General features: G+C 53.5%; 1 protein-coding gene across 1 annotated transcript; it reads right to left on the bottom strand.

Moving 5' to 3' along the window:
• Window positions 1–2,313: 2,313 nt before the first annotated feature.
• Window positions 2,314–16,276, bottom strand: LOC140902458 (uncharacterized). The gene is made up of 7 exons (XM_073322550.1): window positions 16,127–16,276; window positions 15,191–15,267; window positions 13,217–13,561; window positions 12,322–12,672; window positions 11,288–11,568; window positions 7,290–7,410; window positions 2,314–5,520 (listed from the first exon to the last, which is right to left on the bottom strand). The coding sequence occupies exons 2-7, from the start codon at window positions 15,243–15,245 to the stop codon at window positions 4,826–4,828; spliced, it is 1,848 nt and encodes a 615-aa protein (XP_073178651.1). The 5' UTR covers window positions 15,246–15,267; window positions 16,127–16,276; the 3' UTR covers window positions 2,314–4,825.
• Window positions 16,277–18,246: the final 1,970 nt, after the last annotated feature.

The raw sequence follows: 18,246 nt of genomic DNA, 5'->3' as shown, positions 1-18,246 counted from the left end.
TGTAGTGCAGCCCTGGCCAAAGAGCTGAAGGTGACGCTGCCAAATTTCCTGGGAGGACGCTCTTTGACTCTTGCCAGAGGGTTGACGCGTGCCCTGATGGGGTCCCCTGGCAGAGAGCTGGGTTAGCTTGGCAGGAACTGGTCAGTCTCAAGCTAAGAGGGCTTGCACGTACTCAGTGCTTGGCTAGGAAAGCTCCCAAAATCCAGAGAGCGCTGCAGGGAGCAGAGTTAGTGATCCAGTGCTCAGGGGCACTCTCCCCAGACAGTCAGGGCTGGCCCCAATGCCCCAGGCCAGTGCTAGGGGGCGCTGTGCTGCAGGGAGTGGGGTCAGGGGGCTCTCCCCTGGCACTCAGGGCTGGCCCCGATGCCCCAGCGGGGCGCTAGGGGTCACCGATCTCCTTTCTGTGGTGTTTCCAGAGAATCATGGCCATGTCGGGCTGGATGGGATCATGCCGTCCAGCCCCCTGCATCGAGGCAGGACCAAGTAAACCCAGACCTGCCCTGATTGGGGTTCGTCCAGCCCCACTGGGGCTAGATGGCCTTGCTAGATGTGTCGTTTGTGGGTGGCCAGGAGAGGTGGCAGGGAACTGTCACTCTTAGCAGACCAGGTGGACACTTGTGTGCCCTCCATCTTCTTGCCATGGCTTTAGCTCTCTCTGGAGTAAGGCTGGATAGGGGCAGTCCCCTAGTCCTGGGGGGCCGATGGGGAGACGCTCACGCTTCCTCCCAAGGAGTCATGGTTTCATAACCCCAAGACATGTGCGATTTCACCTTTGCCTGTTAGCTGCTGGTTACAGGTGTCTGGCCATGTTTAGTGAGCTGATCCTGGGCACAATGCTGCCTCTCTCAAAGGCAGAAGGAAATGGTGCATCTTGGGCTAAACCTGGAGGGGTCTGTATGGGTCTCACTTCATTTATTTATTAGGTGCATTACGGTAGCTCCAGGGCACTCTAATCATGGGCCAGGATCCCCATTTCGCCAGGCGCTGCACGGACACAGAATAAAGTCAGTCCTTGCCCCAAAGACCTTCCAGTCTAAGAGAAGAGAAGCCAGCTGGAGCCAGACAAACGGAAAGGGGAGGGCAAGGAAATCACAAGGCAGTGTAGCCCAGAAGATGTTTACAGGGAGATCCCCCCAAGCGTGAAGGAGAGCGCGGGGGTGTCGTGTCACCGAGGGGCTTGTCTGGAAATGTACCAAGCGGGAGATCGAGGCTGGCAGCAAGGGCTGACCCACGGTGGGAGTGCGAATGAGAAAGGAAAGGTCGGGTGGGGATTGGCCCTGAAGGCCTGTCTGAGTGAAGAGAAGCAGCTGACATTTGAGGAGCTGGAGAAGGGGAAGCCAGTGCAGGGCTGCAAAGCAAAGAGAGGGGTGGCGTAGACAAAGCAGTGGGCTCAGGGAGCGATCTCGGAATACCAGGATGGGCAGGGATGGTGTCCCTAGCCTCTCTTTGCCAGAAGCTGGGAATGGGTGACAGGATCATTTGATGATTCCCTGTTCTGTTCATTCCCTCTGGGCCACCTGGCACTGGCCACTGACAGGATCCTGGGCTAGATGGACCTTTGCTCTGACCCAATAGGGCCGTTCTTATGTTCTTATGCATCTGAGCAGGGCAGGATTGCATTTATCAAGGCTGGAGAAGGGGATGTCACAGCAATCGAGATGTGAGCCAGGAGGAGTTTTAGCTCTGTGGATGGATGGGAAAGGCTATTTCTAGGACCTCTATTTTGGCGGGGGGTTAATTTCATTTCTCAGGGTTTATTTTTAGCAATTTTGCAGTTCTCTGCAGAGGTCCAAAAATTGGACTTTGATTTTGTAAATACTCACTCCAAAGAGTAATGTCCGTTATATGCATTGCTCATTACAATAGTATATACTTGGGCTTGGCAGAATTCAACTAATAATAGTGATGTTTGTTTTTAAGCCTTTTGTTCCATTTGTATCTATTTAAATTTCACAGTTGCGGGAAAGTATGAAGGGGGATCAGATCAGTAGCGTGGCTGGCGGGGAGCGGGGCAGCGGCCGCTCTCCCACCGAGCAGAAGTGACCGTCAGGTCAGGCAGAGCTCCGGGTCTTCGGCGGCGGGTCCTTCACTCGCTCTGGTCTTTGGCGGCATTGGGTGGGCGGAGGGTCCTTCAGGGCTGCTGAAGACCAGAGCCAGTGAAGGACCTGCCGCCAAAGTGTTGCCGAAGACCCGGAGCGCCGCCTGACACCCCCCCCCCCCCCCCCGCCGAAGACCCGGAGCTTCACCTGTTTTCTCCACCTGGCTACGCCACTGGATCAGATACTAAGTGTTGAATGATGGTAGATGCTGAGATTCAAAAAGTAAAAGCTTTATAACCATTAAAACACAAATTGTCAATATCCCACGTCAAAATACACCAAGTAAATAGTCTTCAATCAAACTTCGATAAGTTCTCAAGCAGTGTTTCTCTGACTCTGCCTTTCTGTACATTTCAGTTATTATCAATGGAGATATTTTTTCCTTCATGTTTTGTGGATGTCCGGTGAAATTGATGCTTACTGACATTTACCAATAAAAACAAATCCTTCCATGCCTGTAATGAACAATCTCTCTCTGGAACGTTTCCCAGTGCGCGTTTACTGTAGGACTGTTTCAAACTATGGCAAAAAACACTAGTGAGCCTCTAGTGTGCAGCAGCCGTGCCCACACAGAGAAATTAATGCACCCCATGACGGAGCGGTTTAGAAACCACCCCCCTGCAGTCAGCGTTACCACTCGGGGTGGGTACAAGTAAAAGTTTCTGGTGTTTTGGCGGGATGCATTGGATAAACGCCATTGTGGTTTTGTATCCGTCCAAAGAGCGCAGTGACTGTCTCGGTTCGCCCATCTATTCGACATTGGTGAGGCCTCATCTGGAGTACTGTGTCCAGTTTTGGGCCCCATACTTCAAGAAGGATGTGGATAAATTGGAGAGAGTCCAGCAAAGGGCAACAAAAATGATTAGGGGTCTGGAACACATGAGTTATGAGGAGAGGCTGAGGGAGCTGGGATTGTTTAGCCTGCAGAAGAGAAGAATGAGGGGGGATTTGATAGCTGCTTTCAACTACCTGAAAGGGGGTTCCAAAGAGGATGGCTCTAGACTGTTCTCAATGGTAGCAGATGACAGAACGAGGAGTAATGGTCTCAAGTTGCAGTGCGGGAGGTTTAGATTGGATATTAGGAAAAACTTTTTCACTAAGAGGGTGGTGAAACACTGGAATGCGTTACCTAGGGAGGTGGTAGAATCTCCTTCCTTAGAGGTTTTTAAGGTCAGGCTTGACAAAGCCCTGGCTGGGATGATTTAACTGGGAATTGGTCCTGCTTCGAGCAGGGGGTTGGACTAGATGACCTTCTGGGGTCCCTTCCAACCCTGATATTCTATGATATTCTATGTAGTTGTTATTGCTCAATATGCTATACGATCTGTCCCCGCTTGTATTTCGCTGTGGTATTCTGATACCTTTCCCAGACCTGAAGAAGAGCTCTGTGTTAACAGGGGGGCAGGTTGGAGAAGTTTTGGTGGTGCCCAGAACAGGTCCAAGTCCCCGTCCCCCCTGCTTAAGGCTCTGGGAGGGAGTTTGGGTGCAGGGTGCGGGCTCTAGGCTGGGGCAGGGGATTGGGGTGCGGGAGGGTGTGCAGGGTGCAGGCTCTTGGAGGGAGTTTGCGTGCGGGAGGGGGTGAGGGATCAGGCTCTGGGAGAAGTTTGGGTGTGGGGGGAAAGGGGTCAGGCTCTGGGAGGGAGTTTGTGTGCGGGAGGGGGTGAGGGATCAGGCTCTGGGAGAAGTTTGGGTGTGGGGGGAAAGGGGTCAGGCTCTGGGAGGGAGTTTGGGTGCGGGAGGGGGTGAGGGGTGAGGCGCTTACCTGGGGCAGCTCCTGTAAGTGACCCGCACCCCCTTCCGGCAGCAGTTCTTAGACCGGGGGGCGCAGGGGGTCTCCATGCGCTGCTGCCTGCAGGCACCACCCCCACAGCTCCCAGTAGCCGCAGGGGCAGCATGGAGAGACCGTACCCCCACCCCCTGCCCAGGGGCCGCAGGAAAGGGATCTGGAGTGGAGTGGGTGGGCAGGAAGCCACCTGGGCCCCCCTGCGCCGGGGGCAGCATGCAGGCTCAGGGGACGCGCCACGGGAGGCGTGCATAGGCAGCCGCCGGCACGGCCGGGGGAGAGACCTGGCCCTGAACTTTGGTGGAGCCGGGCCCCCGTGCTCTGAATATTGGTGGAGCAAGGGCACCACAGGCCCATCCAACTCGCCACCCCTGTCTGTGTAAGCTCCAAAGCTTGTCTCTCTCCCCAACAGAAATGGGTCCAATAAAAGCTATTCCCTTCCCCGCCTTGTCTCGCTAATATCCTGGAACCAACACTGCAAACAACACCATTGTGTTGTCATTTTCTAAGATCGCTCTGGCTGTTCTCGTTAGCTATATAAATGGCCAACCCCTCTTTGAACCTTGCTCAACTCTTCGCCTTCATGACATCATGGGGTGGTGAGTTCCCCACACTGTGTGAAAAAGGAGCTCCTTTCTTCGATTTGAATTCCCAACCTTCACTTTTATTAAATGCCCCCTTGCTCTTGTGTTAGGGGACAGGGAAGACAGAAGCTCAGCGGCCAGGGGAAAGGGGGTGGGGGCAAAAGGGGCAACGACATTAAAGTCAGCTGGGTACGGGCCCTTGATCATTCTCATGGTCCTTCTCTAAACCCCCTCTAGTTCTGCCATGTCCTTTTAGAGATTTATATGAATATTTTCGGTATTATAACTTGAAGTTAGGGCTGGTTTCTGACTCCGCCTGGCTGCTTTTTCCTTGTGCAAGATTTTTGGGGAACAAGAGCTCAGCCAGGGAAACGACTCCCAAATTCTCTCTGTAATATTTCCTCTAGAAGAGGGAAGTCGTGCCGGCCATATTCAAAGCTAGACAGGAGAAAAACCTGCGGGGAAGTCACCCCTTCTCTCTGCAAGTGTGTCATGCAGGTGTCTCTGATTTTCTGCAGAATTCGCTCTTCATTATAGGTAGAAGGCTGATGCCTCCGGGCAGGAAGCAACTCCTGGTCCACCTTGGAGCGCACAAAATAAACCTTCTTCCCCGCTCGCTGGATCTTCCGGGCCAAGCCAGCATGGGTGGCTGTGAAGTGATGGGAGGAGAAGATAAGGAACGCATCGTATTGGCTCAAGCTGAAGAGATCAAGGTCTGTGTCTGATTGACGCTTTGTCGGCCCGAACCCCGGCAGGTCCCATATAGTAATATTGGGCTGTTTGGGAAGCAGGTAAGAAGTTGGTACCATTGTTGTCTCCACCACCCCGGTTTTAGCAGCACCTTCCTCTTCATCACCCAGGCCTCTAATGGCATTGACAAAGGATGATTTCCCAGCGCCCGTCTGCCCCAGGAGAGCGATCCTACACCTGGTCTTTTGTGATGACCCCCCATCCTCCTGCCACGCAGAGTCCACTTCAGAAAAATCACTTGCTTCAGAAGTGAACTTGTCGCTCCAGGAGTCCGCACTATCCCCATCCGAGCCCAGCCGCCGGCCTTGGAAAAGGAAAAGAAACGTTTCAATTGCAGTTGGCTTTAAAAGTCCCTGTCAAACATGAAACTCTCAACTCTGATTTCAGCCTCCAGTGATGTTCCATAGGGGGCTGGCAGGGCTCTTCCCCACGCATGGCTGGGACGCTGCTGTGGGCTGCCCATTCGTGATTCCCTTGTGGGTCATTGCCAGCCTCTGTCATTTACAGCATCCGTTAGGCAGGGCTTGGAAACATCCAGTACATGCCCATATCTGTAGCTGCCCCTACCGAAAGCTGCTCGCTTGTTCTCCAGAATCACGGCTTTCCTTTTTTAAAGTAACTCTCTAAGTGTTATGCTTGTGGAGAGAATCTCAGAGTGATGAGTTGAGGGTAACAAATGCAGAGATGAGTCTACAGATAACCTGGGGCAATAGATGTGAGAGGAGGAACTCCCCGAGTGTTACTGATGCAGCGCTTGCCTGAGTCTGCAGAGAGCCTGAGACCATCGCTGGAATAGCAGGGGACTGCAGGTCAGGATCAAGGGTCACTGGCAGGGCTGAGGGGGTGGGGAGCTCAGGGCTGGGGTGGCGGGGGCTGCAGGTCAGGACTGAGCTGTGTCTCTGCCTTGTTTAGTGTCTCCTCCTCTTGCCTTCCGCACTCACAAGTTGGATTTACAATGGAAGTGACATTTTACCATAGATCACACCCCATCCACAGCCCAGGGTGGCCAGGAGACAGCATGTGGGGGGGGGGGGGTCAGGGGGGGAGGGTGGCTGGAATGTGTGTGTGGGGGACACAGCAGCATTTCCCGTCCCAGTCACCAGCAGACCCAGTTGATGCTTTTATCTCTGCTCCAGGCTCTGTGGGGAAAGCTATTTTCAGCCTTCTGAGCTCGCCCATGACTGTCTGCCTGGGCTGAGGAGCTCGCCCCCAGCTGCAGTTCCTGGGGGCCTTATTGGAAATCCTGGGAGGTGGGCGGGCCCTTCCCCCGTTCCTGGGGGGACAAGAAACTTACAAACGGAACCAAGAGCCAGAACCTGGTCTACAGGCGGCTCCCGCCCATTCAGCTGGCTGTGATGGTCAGGAATCAGGGCCTGCAGCAGAGCTGGTCTCTGGGCAACCTAACGAGCACAGCCTGGAGTGGGCTCCCTAACTGGCTACTCCGCCTGATGAGCTGAAAGAGTCAGCAGACCGGCTCTGGAGAAGCAGCAGTTTGGGGGCTGCTCAAAGCATGTGCCCACGGCTGTGATGATCCTGCCCTGCTTCTGCCTTGCTCCTCTCCAGGTAACCTGGCTCGACCCGCAGCCCCAGTTCCTGATTTCTGACGTGGAGTAACGCACACGCAAACCAGCCCCTGACTTTGTATTAGAGTCCAAACACAGAGCGGGGGCCCCGTAGCACTGGGCACTGCACACCCTGACCGAAATCAGGGCTGCATATTGTTGGGTGCTGCACAGATGCCAACCAAAATCTGGGGCCCCACGGCGCCAGGCGCTGCACAAACCCAGAGAGAGACATTCCCCTGCCCCTAAGAGCGCCCAATCTCTTTAACATCTTCATTCTGCTCTGGAAGAAGGGAGCAACTTGTTAGTGACATGCCTAGATATGAAATTGGGAAGACAGCAAACACGTGTGAGAAATAATCCACAGAGACCTAGAGAGTTAAGAAATAATGGGAGGTCTATGACATAAACCTTTTGAATTAGTTTTTTTGAATTAGTTTTTTAGAATCATTCTTTTGAATTAGTTTTCCTTCTTCTGTGAAAATAGCACGGCTTACAAGTGGGACTTTACCTTTCTTGCTAGGCTTCCGGGCAATATTTCTGGGAACCTTTTCCCTTGCAGGAGACTTTCCACGAGAGAATTTTGGCTGTTTTGGCTTCTCCCATGCGCGTCGTTCATCCCAGGCTGGTGTCTAGAAAAGATTGACATTGGAGTGAATAGAACGGCTGCGTTTACATTGCAATCGGCACAACTCTGATTGAACTAGCTCGTTTAAAATAGAGGCGTGACTGCAGGGGTACAGGCAGCGTCTCAGGCTAGCTGCCCCAGGACGTGTCTAGGATCTCGGACGGGATTGTACCCGGGGGCTACGGCTTGCGTCTCCACGGCCCCGCTGCGAGGGGCTAGCTGGATCGGAGCCGGCATGTGCATCTCTGCCCACGCTGGGAATGATACGTCCCAGCTGCAATGTGGATGAACGCTCTGCATCACCTCTGCTGGGCTAACAGGAGTGAAGGTAGGAAAGGCATAAAACCGTATCCTCCGCCTGAAGGCCTTGGCGAAATCCTTGGGGCAGGTGAGCGAGGCAAGGCTGGCAAGCCATAAGCTGAAGCAAGCTCCTGGTGCCCCGTTTCTTCAAAATCTCAACAGGGAGGGAAGCAGGAGCCCCTTTTCTCCTCCTTTGGGCCTGGCTGCAGATGGCTTCTGGCTGCGCTGGGGAGGCCTAATCCACAGGCTGGTGTTTACTGGGTGCGTTACCGTCTCGGCACAGGCTGGGTGGGGCCGGTAAGGACTAAGGTGGCCGGTTCTTCGTGCCAGCAGCCCCCCCCCCCCCCTTCACCTCAGCTTCACTCCTCTGACTCCCTGTTCCCCTCGGCACCCCCTGTACCCCCCTTGCCCCTTCCCCTGTGCTAATGCAATGCGCCTCGTTTCCAGCCCTCCCATTGCTCGCTCCGCTGGTGCGTTCTCCCCCTTCCCTGACCGTGTCTATTTAGACAATAGTCTTTCATTGTTTCCTTGCCCTCCCCCGTCCATCTGGCCGTCTCCAGCTGGCGTCTCTTGGCTTCTACATAGACTAGAAGCTCTTTGCGGCAGGGACTCTGTTCTGTGTTTGTGCAGCGCCTGGTGCACTGGGGTCCTGGGTCAGGATAGGGGTGCCTGGGCACTACCGCGATACACCTAATAAAGGACACGAATAATGCACAGCGCCCAGTGCAGTGGGGTCCTGCAGCAGGATAGGGGCGCGTGGGTGCTACCATAATACACCTAATAAAGGGCACTAATAATATCACAGTGCCTAGCACAGTGGGGTCCCAGGCCAGGTTAGGGGTGCTACCGTAATGCACCTAATAAACAATAGGTTTTTATTATTAGGGGTTAGACTTGATGACCTTTGTGGTCCCTTCTAACCCTGTGGGTCTATGAGTCTATTATTATTATTTATTATCACATTTCAATTTTCTGCTGTAATTTTCGAAACAAAACAAATTCAATTCAAACCAACTATGTTCATTCTCAAAATGTTGATTTGTTTCCCTTTTTTTAATTTTCAGGAAGTGGTTTTTTTTCCCTTTTTGGCATTGGATAAAGGCGGGGAAAGGTTTTTTAAAAGTATGATAAAGTGAAGGACAACCTGCTTCTCCCACCTTTCTAGTGTTTTCCAGCTAGAACCTGGAAAACAGTAAGAAAGGGATTGAAAATGTATTTTTTCCACACTAAAAGAAAAGGAGGACTTGTGGCACCTTAGAGACTAACAAATTTATTTGAGCATAAGCTTTCGTGAGCTACAGCTCACTGCATCGGATGCATTCACACTGTTTACCAACTTTTGCCAATTGGAAAAGGGGGGGGGGCAAAGTGGCTGGAAAACCAAAAATGGGAAAAACGTGGTTTTTGAAAATCATTTTCAGCACAAAAAAAATATAGTTTCCAAAACCCTTATTTTTTAACCTGGAAAGTTTTAAAAACTGGAAAACTTTGGTCAAAAAGCCATTTTTCATCATAAGAATGTTTCAACGGTACCATTTTGACCAGCTCTAATTAGACTTCACCTTGACCAGAGGCGGATTAAGATTTCATGGGGCCCTGAGCTCTTCCACTTGCAGTCCCCCCCTGTTCCGCCCCTACCCCCTTCGGCCCCACCCTGTTCCACACACAGTCAGCCCCATTCTCCCCCTACCCCCCCACTGCGGCCACACAACATTGCTCCTTTCTGCTCCCCCCCACCCCATGGCCCCGAGACTGGAGAAGCTCTGTCCCCCTCCCCTGCCATAGCCCTGAGGCTGCAGCAGGGAGCTGGAGTCCCGGGGGCCCTAGGCGTAGTTTGACTGCTATATCTCGGGGGACAACTTGCGCCCATGCAGGCTGAAGCGAGTCCCCTGGGTTCACTGGCTCTCTCCTCCAGCCTACAGTGGGACCTGGGCTGCCGGTGCTGTGGAGGGGACAGGACTGCTCTGGGACTGCTCCAGTTACCTCCTTGCTGGGGCTGCTGCTGCGCAGGGAATGCCACATGCTGGGCTCCTGGTTCCCCCCGCCTATCCCCTTCTCCTCCCCTCACCCCACCTCCCTTTGCTATGCCCCCCCCCTTCCCCGTGGGCACTCAGGGTTGTAGAGGAAACAGACGGGAACTAAGGAGGCGGCATCCAGCTGCTAAGGCAGGGCCCTCCGCTGCTTCCTTCCCCTCCGCTCCCCGGGAGCCAAAACATGCGGGGTGGGGGGGTAGGGGGGGGAGCGTTCACAGAAATTGGTGGGGGAGTTGCATGTGACCCCCCCCCACATGTCTTGCCTCTGTTGGGAGGGAAATGCGCCCGCCCCCCCCCGCACCCTCCTAAGTTACACCTATGCCCGGGGCTGCAGCTGGGGTCCAGGCACTGCGGCTTCTCCTGCAGGGGAGCAGGGTCAGAACACAGGGGCCCCATTTTTCCAGGGCTCCCCAATTGGCCAGGGCGCCTGCACACAGGCCCCATCAACCCAGTGGCTAATCCGCTACTGATCTTGACGGGTCAAAAGGAATGGATCACAGAACTAAAAATGAGTGGCTGTTTAGAAGCAAGTGGTCATGACTTGGTCACATTTGTCATGTGCAATCAGAATAAAGTCCCAAGCGGTAATATAGATACAGGGTGTTTTAACAGGGCCAGTTTCTGAAAACAATTACAATATGTATCAGCTGGGAGAAAGAATGTAAAGAGAAAACTGTCAATGATAATTAGGAATGGTTTAAGAACATTTTACTAGATGCCCAGAAAACTACAATCCCAGATGAGAAAGAGTTTAAAAAAACAGCCTGCTTAGAGATGAAGTGAAAAAGCTTCAAAAAATAATATGTAACAACTGGAAGAAAGGAGAAGTTGATAGCAATGACTACAAATTAGAAGCTAGGCATTGTAGAAAATTGATGAGGGAAGCAAATGGACACAAGGAGAAATGTACAGCCTCCAGAATTAAGGCAATAAGAATAAGATCACAGTCTATAAATACCTACATGGGGAATAGAAAATTGATAACAGAGGGCTCTTCAGTCAAGCAGAGAAAGGTTTGACATGATACAATGGGTGGAAATTGAAGCTAGACAAACTCAGACTGGAAATAAGGTTTAACTGTGAGAGTAATTAATCACTGGAACAAATTACCAGGGATTGTGGTGAATTCTCCATGACTGGCAATTTTAAAATCAAGATTGGATGTTTTTCTAAAGGATCTTATTGGGGCAGTTCTCTGGTCTGCGTTATCCAGGAGGTCAGACCAGAAGATCAGATTTGTCTGCTCTGTCCGGAATCTATGCATTCCTGAGCAATTATAAACTCCTCACAGTCCATCCAGGTGCGGGGTACCTGCACCATGACATTTGGTGTCAGAAAACTATCAGCCTTAAAAATTCTGGTGGAGAAGGGGAGGCAGGGAATTTTTTTCTTTGTGGCTGGAGACTGCTGAGTGCAAATGTAATTAAACAGAGGGATTTCAAACAGGTAAAAGAAAAATGCTCAAAGCGGCATAAACCCTCCTCACATCTGTAACGAAGATGCCTTCCAATAGACACACCAAGGAAAGAAAAATGTTTTGAAACTCACCTGCCAGGACTCTCGAGTCTGTTTGGTGGTATCCACTCTTATGTCCCACAAGAAATATGCTTCCGGCTGCGCTCTTCCCTCCACGTTGTCATTTTTCTCCTCATAGTCATCAGACAGACGGATATCTGTCTGTTCAGCCTCCAATTGGAAGGCGTGTTTGGATGGCCTCAGTTTCCATCGGACGGGAAGACGATGCATTTTAATGATGATAACCATTACCAACAGGGAAAGAGCAAGAAGAAGAAGAAGAGGTGCCCAAAAGAACCAGACACAACTGGCGCCTGTAAGAAATGGGGGGTGGGAGGGAAGAAAAATCCACAAAACCCAGAATGCTTCTGTGAGCACAGCAGGGTCCCAGGAAACGCCCCCCAAGAGGGGTTGGGAATTTCAGATACCTTTCCCACTGCCACGAGTCCGGGGGATGGCCAATATTGTCAGAGCTGCACAGAGAGATCATCTCTTGGAGACTTCTCCTCCCATTTGCCCGTAGGGTTCCCACCTTTCTGCTGGTAACCAGACCCACGAGGAAGCCACGCCCCCTTCTTCATCTCTTCCCACCAAGGCCCCACCCCGTTGCTTGCTCCTCTCCCCACATTGCTCGCTGGATCGTCTCAAGGGGCCCACCAGCAGGTAGGAGGTGGCCTTGGTTGAGCAGGGGCTGGGGTGGGGTAATGACCCGGTGCCTCCCTCCACCCCGCGGTAACTGGACTTTTGGTTTGGGTGCCACTGAGGGTTGCCAGGTCCCAGAAAACCACCCAGACAGAGAAGCCAAAAACCAGAGTACCTGGGTAAAAACAAGACCGTTGGCAACCCTATTTGCCTGTGCTTGGGCCCTCTGACCTCTTCCCCTTTGCTACCACTGAGATTCACCAGCGATCGCCTTGGCCCCCCATGTACCATCTCGCTGAGCCGTCTGACTCTGCTCCCCAGTGGGTTATGGTGATGTGATAACCCACTGCCACGTGGAGCAGTTCCTAGCGGCCCAGCTACCCTGACCCTGGGACTTGTGCGGTACCCTGTAAGAGGAGCCCTACCCTTCTCCACGGTAACTCTCATCCGCATGGAAAACCTGCCCAGTTCGGGTTTGACGTGGCAGGTGTAGACCCCGCCATCTGACAGCCGGACGTTCTCGAGTCTCAGGGACGCGATTCCTTCGTGGAATCTCTCCGGATACAGCTGGGTCCGGCCCCAGTAAGCCTTATTCTGTCTCAGCATCTGGTCCCTCCCATTATAGTACGTGTGAACCAGGAGATCCCGTCCCTCTGCTGTTTCCTTCTTCCAGGTGATGTTCAACAGCCGGAGGTTTTGCTCAGGTTCGAAGGAGCAGCTGAGGGTGACGTCCTCCCCTTCCTGAACTACAACGGGTGACTCTCGTTGTCTTGCCCCTTAAAGAGAAAAATCAATATTTTTTTGTGGAATTTTTCAGACACCAACCAGTGGCTCATGCACACACAACTTGCATACGCTGTAGTCTAAAAGGTAACCACAACACAACACTTCTCTGTTGGTGTTTCCTCAGGGAAACAGCCTGCACCCATCTTCCATTCCACCCCAAAATCTGTAACTGCCAAACCTGAGTGGATTCGCAGAAGGGGAGATGGTGGTTAATACTGGAGTTAGTGATGGAGGGTGCCAGAGAAGCTTTGGTATCAAGGCCATGGATGCACCAAGACAGGGTGAGAGGATTTCCAAAGGGATTCAGGTGCCTACAGCTGCAGAGAGGTGCTTTTGAGAATCCCTCTATGTGCCTAAATCCCTTGACTTCAATGGGAATTAAGCAACAAAAAATGGGAAAAACATTTTTTAGGGGGGGTGACAATTTGCATTTAGTTGAAAAGCTGTTTTCCACCCAACAAACGTTTGGACAGCATCATTTCGACCAGCTGTAGCCTCAGAGGCCAGCAAAGCCCATTGTAGGAGGCGACATACTCAGCACTGTCAGCGACATCTCCTCAGACCACGGGCCCAGCTCAGAGTTGACGAAGCAGCTATAAAACCCCTCGTCCTGAATGTGAACATCCCTCAGTCTCAGGGATGCGTCCCCTTTGGCGAATCCTTCTGGATCCAGCTGCGTCCGCCCCCTGTAAGCCTCAGATTGTTTCTCTGTTCCCAAAGAGTAGCTGTGGACCAGCAGGTCTGGTTCTTCGGCTCTTGGCTTCTTCCAGGTGACGTTCACTTGTTGATTTGCTGCCAAGCCGAGTGTGGGAAAGGTGCAGCTCAGGGTAATGTCCTTGCCGCACTGAGCTGTGATGGGTGACTGTGCCACAATGACCCCTGAAAGGAAAGCAAGGGTCGGTATTAGAGTGTTAAAATGACAAGCTATCTCTTTAACGGGTAAGAGGTTTCCGGGTCCCACTCAAAAACTGGGGGTCTGCAGGGAAGTGTGCGATCATCAGTCTGTCTGCAAAGAGCCAGCCTAGAGTAAGATGGGCTGAGTTATACCTCTCTCCCTTTGTCTCTCTCTGGTTTTGGTTCTTCTGTGTTAGGGTTCTGGATTCTTAAGAAATAAGTTTGTGTTATGTCATAATCTTTCCATAAGTGGATTTGAAGTTTGTTTCTAACTTCTCTAGTTGTAATATGTCAATATAACATCTTTCACTTTCAGATCCAGTCTCTCTCTGCCTGTACATTTTTCAGCCCTGATTCCCATTGACACTGAAGCTGCTTTGTGCCACTCTCACTGCATGAAGGGATCTGAAAGTGGGTGAAAATTACAGGGCCAGTGTGGGGCTCAGGCGAACCAAGAACCAGAAGCATAGATGTTAAAGCCAGAATGGACCATTATGACCATTGGCACAACACAGGCCAGAGAGACTCATTTCCTGGCCTGCTTTTGCTAGGCTAAACAAGCCTTTCAGTCTCCTCTCATAAGATCAGCTCTCCATTCCTCTGATCATCCTAGCAGCCCTTCTCTGCACCTGGCTCAGTCCGGATTCATCTTCCCTGAGCAGAATTGGACACGGTTTTCCAGATGAGGTCTCCCCAGTGCCTCATATGCTAGCATGAATGTTTCTCCCCGAGTGTGACAAAGGCAGCATGTTACAGGGACCAAAATCATTTGGAAGCAGGGGAGTACAGGGGCAGGGGAAGAAAATCATCCAGGCCAGAGGTAAAATGTCTCCAAATCCAGATGGGACAAACGTCAAAACATTTTGTTAATGCTAGGGTGGCCATATTTTCCCAAAGGGAAAACAGGACACCACATGGGGCTGGCCCAAGGCCCCCACCGCCCACCTGCGTGGGGCCAGCCTGAGGCCTCCCTCAACCCCCTGCACGCGGGGCCAGCCCAAGACCCCCTGTCACCCGCTCATGTGGGGCTGGCCTGGCCTAAGCCGCTCTCCCGAGCCCTCCCTCCCATGCAGGGCTGGCCTTGCCACTCGCCCCCCTCCCCACACGTTCCTCCGCCTCCTGCTAGGGGTCGCTCCCCACCTGTTTGACACAACTGTGCATTTGTGCATTTTGCTTTTGCCAACTGAGCCAGGACAGGACTTAAAAATGGGAGTCTCTCGACCAAAGCGGGACGTATGGTCACCCTCGTTAATGCAGAGTTAAGGACGCCCAGTCATAGCTCCTGTCTTACCAGAATGTCGAGTTCAACAAAACTGAGGCTTCTGAAAACCAGGAAGTATTGAGATAAGGTCAACACCCCTGTAACCTTAACTCTGCCCCCCTGGAGTTGGCACAGCAAGAGAATGATCGGTGTGCGCGCTACTTGCCTTCAAAGGGTGGGGCGTAGCTGCACTGAATGGTGGAGGGACTAGTTGGAGCCGCGTGGGAGAGCGGTGAGTGTGATGTGCGGGAGATCTGGGACTGAGCCTCTCCCCGGGTGTGATCCAAAGACCGAGGCGCACGTGTCCGAGCCTGCGTCATTACAATCAGAACTGTACTGAACCGGGGACTTACCGTAGAGGGTCCACAGAGCGAGCGAGTGAAGTGATAACGTGGGGCCAGTTCCCATTACGCTGAAGGCTGTCGGACATCTGCAAGAGAAGGAGCAACATGCTCTGAACGGCTGGATCCTGCCCCAAATGCCTGTTTGAACGCTGACGACCTGGTTCTCGGCTCGGCTCAGCAGGGTCCTAGCGAAAGGTCTCTACAAACCTAGGGTAAACTAATAGAGACTGAAGCGAGGTCTAGGCTACAAACTTACATCGCTATAACCACCTCGCTCAGGGGTGTGAAACATATCCCCCCCCCCGGCTGAGCCACGCAGTTACACCGACTGACCCGCTGGTGTGGAGGAACGTTCCCGGGGGGGGGCACAGTGGGCCAGGGCCAGCCCCCACAGGGATGGGGAGGAAGCGACACCCAGCCCCGCTCTGCCCCCATCTCAGCTTCAGGCCCACCCCCACCCTCAGCCCCTGGCTGCGGGCCTGCTACCGGGCCCCAGCCTCGGCCCCCTTACCCCATCCACATCCTCCCCACCCCGGAAGTGTGGCCATGTTCCCAGCCCTGATTCGGGGCGGGAGGGCGACAGGGGTAAGTGGGGGATGTGACCCTGAAAAGTTTGGGGACCATTGGTTTAGACACATACTGGGGATTCAGGGCTTCTCCCCCTCCCTTCTGCCTAGCCACAAAAGTCTTCCCCCATCACCACATGTTGCTCGGCACCATCATCCCACGAAGGCTGGGGTCCCCCTGACTAAATCCGCGGGCCACGTGCAGCTGTTACGGCCGTGACTCCGTTAGAACAGCAGAGGTCGGTTCGATCTAGAGCTATTAACGTGCAGTTCCGTGTTTAGCAGCCATTTTCGAGGTGCCACTCAGCAGGCCTTCGAAACGTATTCTGGAGAAAATCCCAGCAAGAAATCAGGCCCAGGCGGCAGGGGAATCTCTTACCTTCCACCCCAAAGGCATCAAACCCTCCGATCTTCTCGGTGTGCTGGGGGAAAGGGAATAATTCCTGTTCGTTCCCCGGCACCCGCCCCATCTCTCCCCCCTACGAGAGCAGCCTCTGAGTAACAGGGAAAGTGAAAGTAAACAAGCAACCGCTTATTGAAACAGCACAAAATTCACGCAGCAGCCAGATAATGTAGCTAAAGGAGGCACAGACCTGGAACGCGCGTCCCGAACGCCACAAAAGGATAAAGCCCTAATGTTTGGAGATGGCGCTTTATGGATTCAGGACAGGAACCTCGAGGCCTTGTCTACACACACAGAAGTTACATGTCTTCAGCTGATTTATTTCAGTTGCTTCTTAATTGCTTTAAGAAGAAATAAGAGGGTCCAGGCAAGGGTTTACACTCAATCAGTTAAGTCGTTTTAACAAAGAAACGTGAAAGTTAAACCACTTCAGCTCTGTTTCATCCCTGTAAAGTTGTTGCCCCGATGTTCCCCTGGCACACAGCAGCCTTGATCTCACAGACTCAAGACAAGCAGAGCTGGCAGCGCTCAGTGCTTGGGTGGGACACCAGAAAATTTAAGGTGGCTCCAGGGTGTGGGGTCAGTGACTCAGTAGGGGGTGCTCTCCCCTTGCAGTCAGTGCAATGAACCAGGGCAACACTAGAGGCGCTGTGCTGTGGGGGGCGCGCTCCTGCGGCAGGCAGGCCTGGCCCTAATGCCCCAGAAAGGCACTAGGGGGCGCTGTGCTGCATGGGGGCGGGGTGGGGGTTCTCCCCTGGCTGTCAGGGCTGGTGCCGGTGCCCCGGGGCGGCACTAGGGGGCGCTGTGCTGCAAGGGGGCGGGGTGGGGACTCTCCCCTGGCTGTCAGGGCTGGCCCCAATGCCCCAGGGCGGCACTAGGGGGCGCTGTGCTGCAAGGGGGCAGGGTGGGGACTCTCCCCTGGCTGTCAGGGCTGGCCCCAATGCCCCGGGGCGGCGCTAGGGGGCGCTGTGCTGCAAGGGGGCGGGGTGGGGGTTCTCCCCTGGCTGTCAGGGCTGGTGCCGGTGCCCCAGGGCGACACTAGGGGGCGCTGTGCTGCAAGGGGGCGGGGTGGGGACTCTCCCCTGGCTGTCAGGGCTGGCCCCAATGCCCCGGGGCGGCGCTAGGGGGCGCTGTGCTGCCAGGGGGCGGGGTGGGGACTCTCCCCTGGCTGTCAGGGCTGGTGCTGGTGCCCCAGGGCGGCACTAGGGGGCGCTGTGCTGCAAGGGGGCGGGGTGGGGGTTCTCCCCTGGCTGTCAGGGCTGGTGTCGGTGCCCCAGGGCGGCACTAGGGGGCGCTGTGCTGCAAGGGGGCGGGGTGGGGACTCTCCCCTGGCTGTCAGGGCTGGCCCCAATGCCCCGGGGCGGCGCTAGGGGGCGCTGTGCTGCAAGGGGGCAGGGTGGGGGTTCTCCCCTGGCTGTCAGGGCTGGTGCCGGTGCCCCGGGGCGGCACTAGGGGGCGCTGTGCTGCAAGGGGGCGGGGTGGGGGGCTTAACAGACCTATTTGAGCACCTCTAGCGGTTAAAGAGTTACAGCTTTCTGTATGTTTGCCGGCTACTGAGCTTGGGTTTCCTGTTTGTTCTGGAAGGGGAAATGGGTGGGAACATGTGTTCAGAGCTAATACTGCCCTCTGCAGGCTGCCGAATGACATAAACACACGGGACTTGGATGGCTCAACTCAGGGCTTCCAACTGTTCCTCATCATTCAAAAGGTGCAGAACTCATGGGTGATTCGCAGCTTCTTTTATAAGGGACGTTCCTTTTTTTGGACTCTAATGTGTCTGCATTCTGCTCTCTTCCCCCAACACACACACAGAGTGTCTCTTGATTTTTTTATTATATTTGCATTTCACAACACAAAATCCTGAAATCACAAAAGTGCTAGCAAGTGGTGTTACCTCACACATTTATTGGCTTCTGATGTATTATTTTGTCCCTCCTTTGGGAGTCTATTGGTTCTACGTTTGGATATCGGCAGGGTGAGATGAAGCTGTTTGGGGGAATTGGATAATATCCAAATGAACAAGAACCAGGAGTGAACATTTCAAAAGTGCCTTAGGAGCTAAGGGCTGGCTTTTCAAAGGTATTTAGGTGCCAGAG

Source organism: Lepidochelys kempii, chromosome 24 (genome assembly GCF_965140265.1).
Source record: "Lepidochelys kempii isolate rLepKem1 chromosome 24, rLepKem1.hap2, whole genome shotgun sequence".
Lineage (NCBI taxonomy): Eukaryota > Metazoa > Chordata > Testudines > Cheloniidae > Lepidochelys > Lepidochelys kempii.
Note: the sequence above shows the minus strand (reverse complement) of the source record. Positions and strands in the feature narration are given on the sequence as shown.

Excerpts from the sequence above, each read along its gene's own strand:
- LOC140902458 (XM_073322550.1), bottom strand. The coding sequence starts at position 15,245 with ATGGGAACTGGCCCCACGTTATCACTTCACTCGCTCGCTCTGTGGACC. Across the intron at positions 13,562-15,190 it reads CGCTCTGTGGACCCTCTACG|GGGTCATTGTGGCACAGTCA; the intron begins GTAAGTCCCCGG and ends CTTTCCTTTCAG. Across the intron at positions 7,411-11,287 it reads AGACTCGAGAGTCCTGGCAG|ACACCAGCCTGGGATGAACG; the intron begins GTGAGTTTCAAA and ends AATCTTTTCTAG.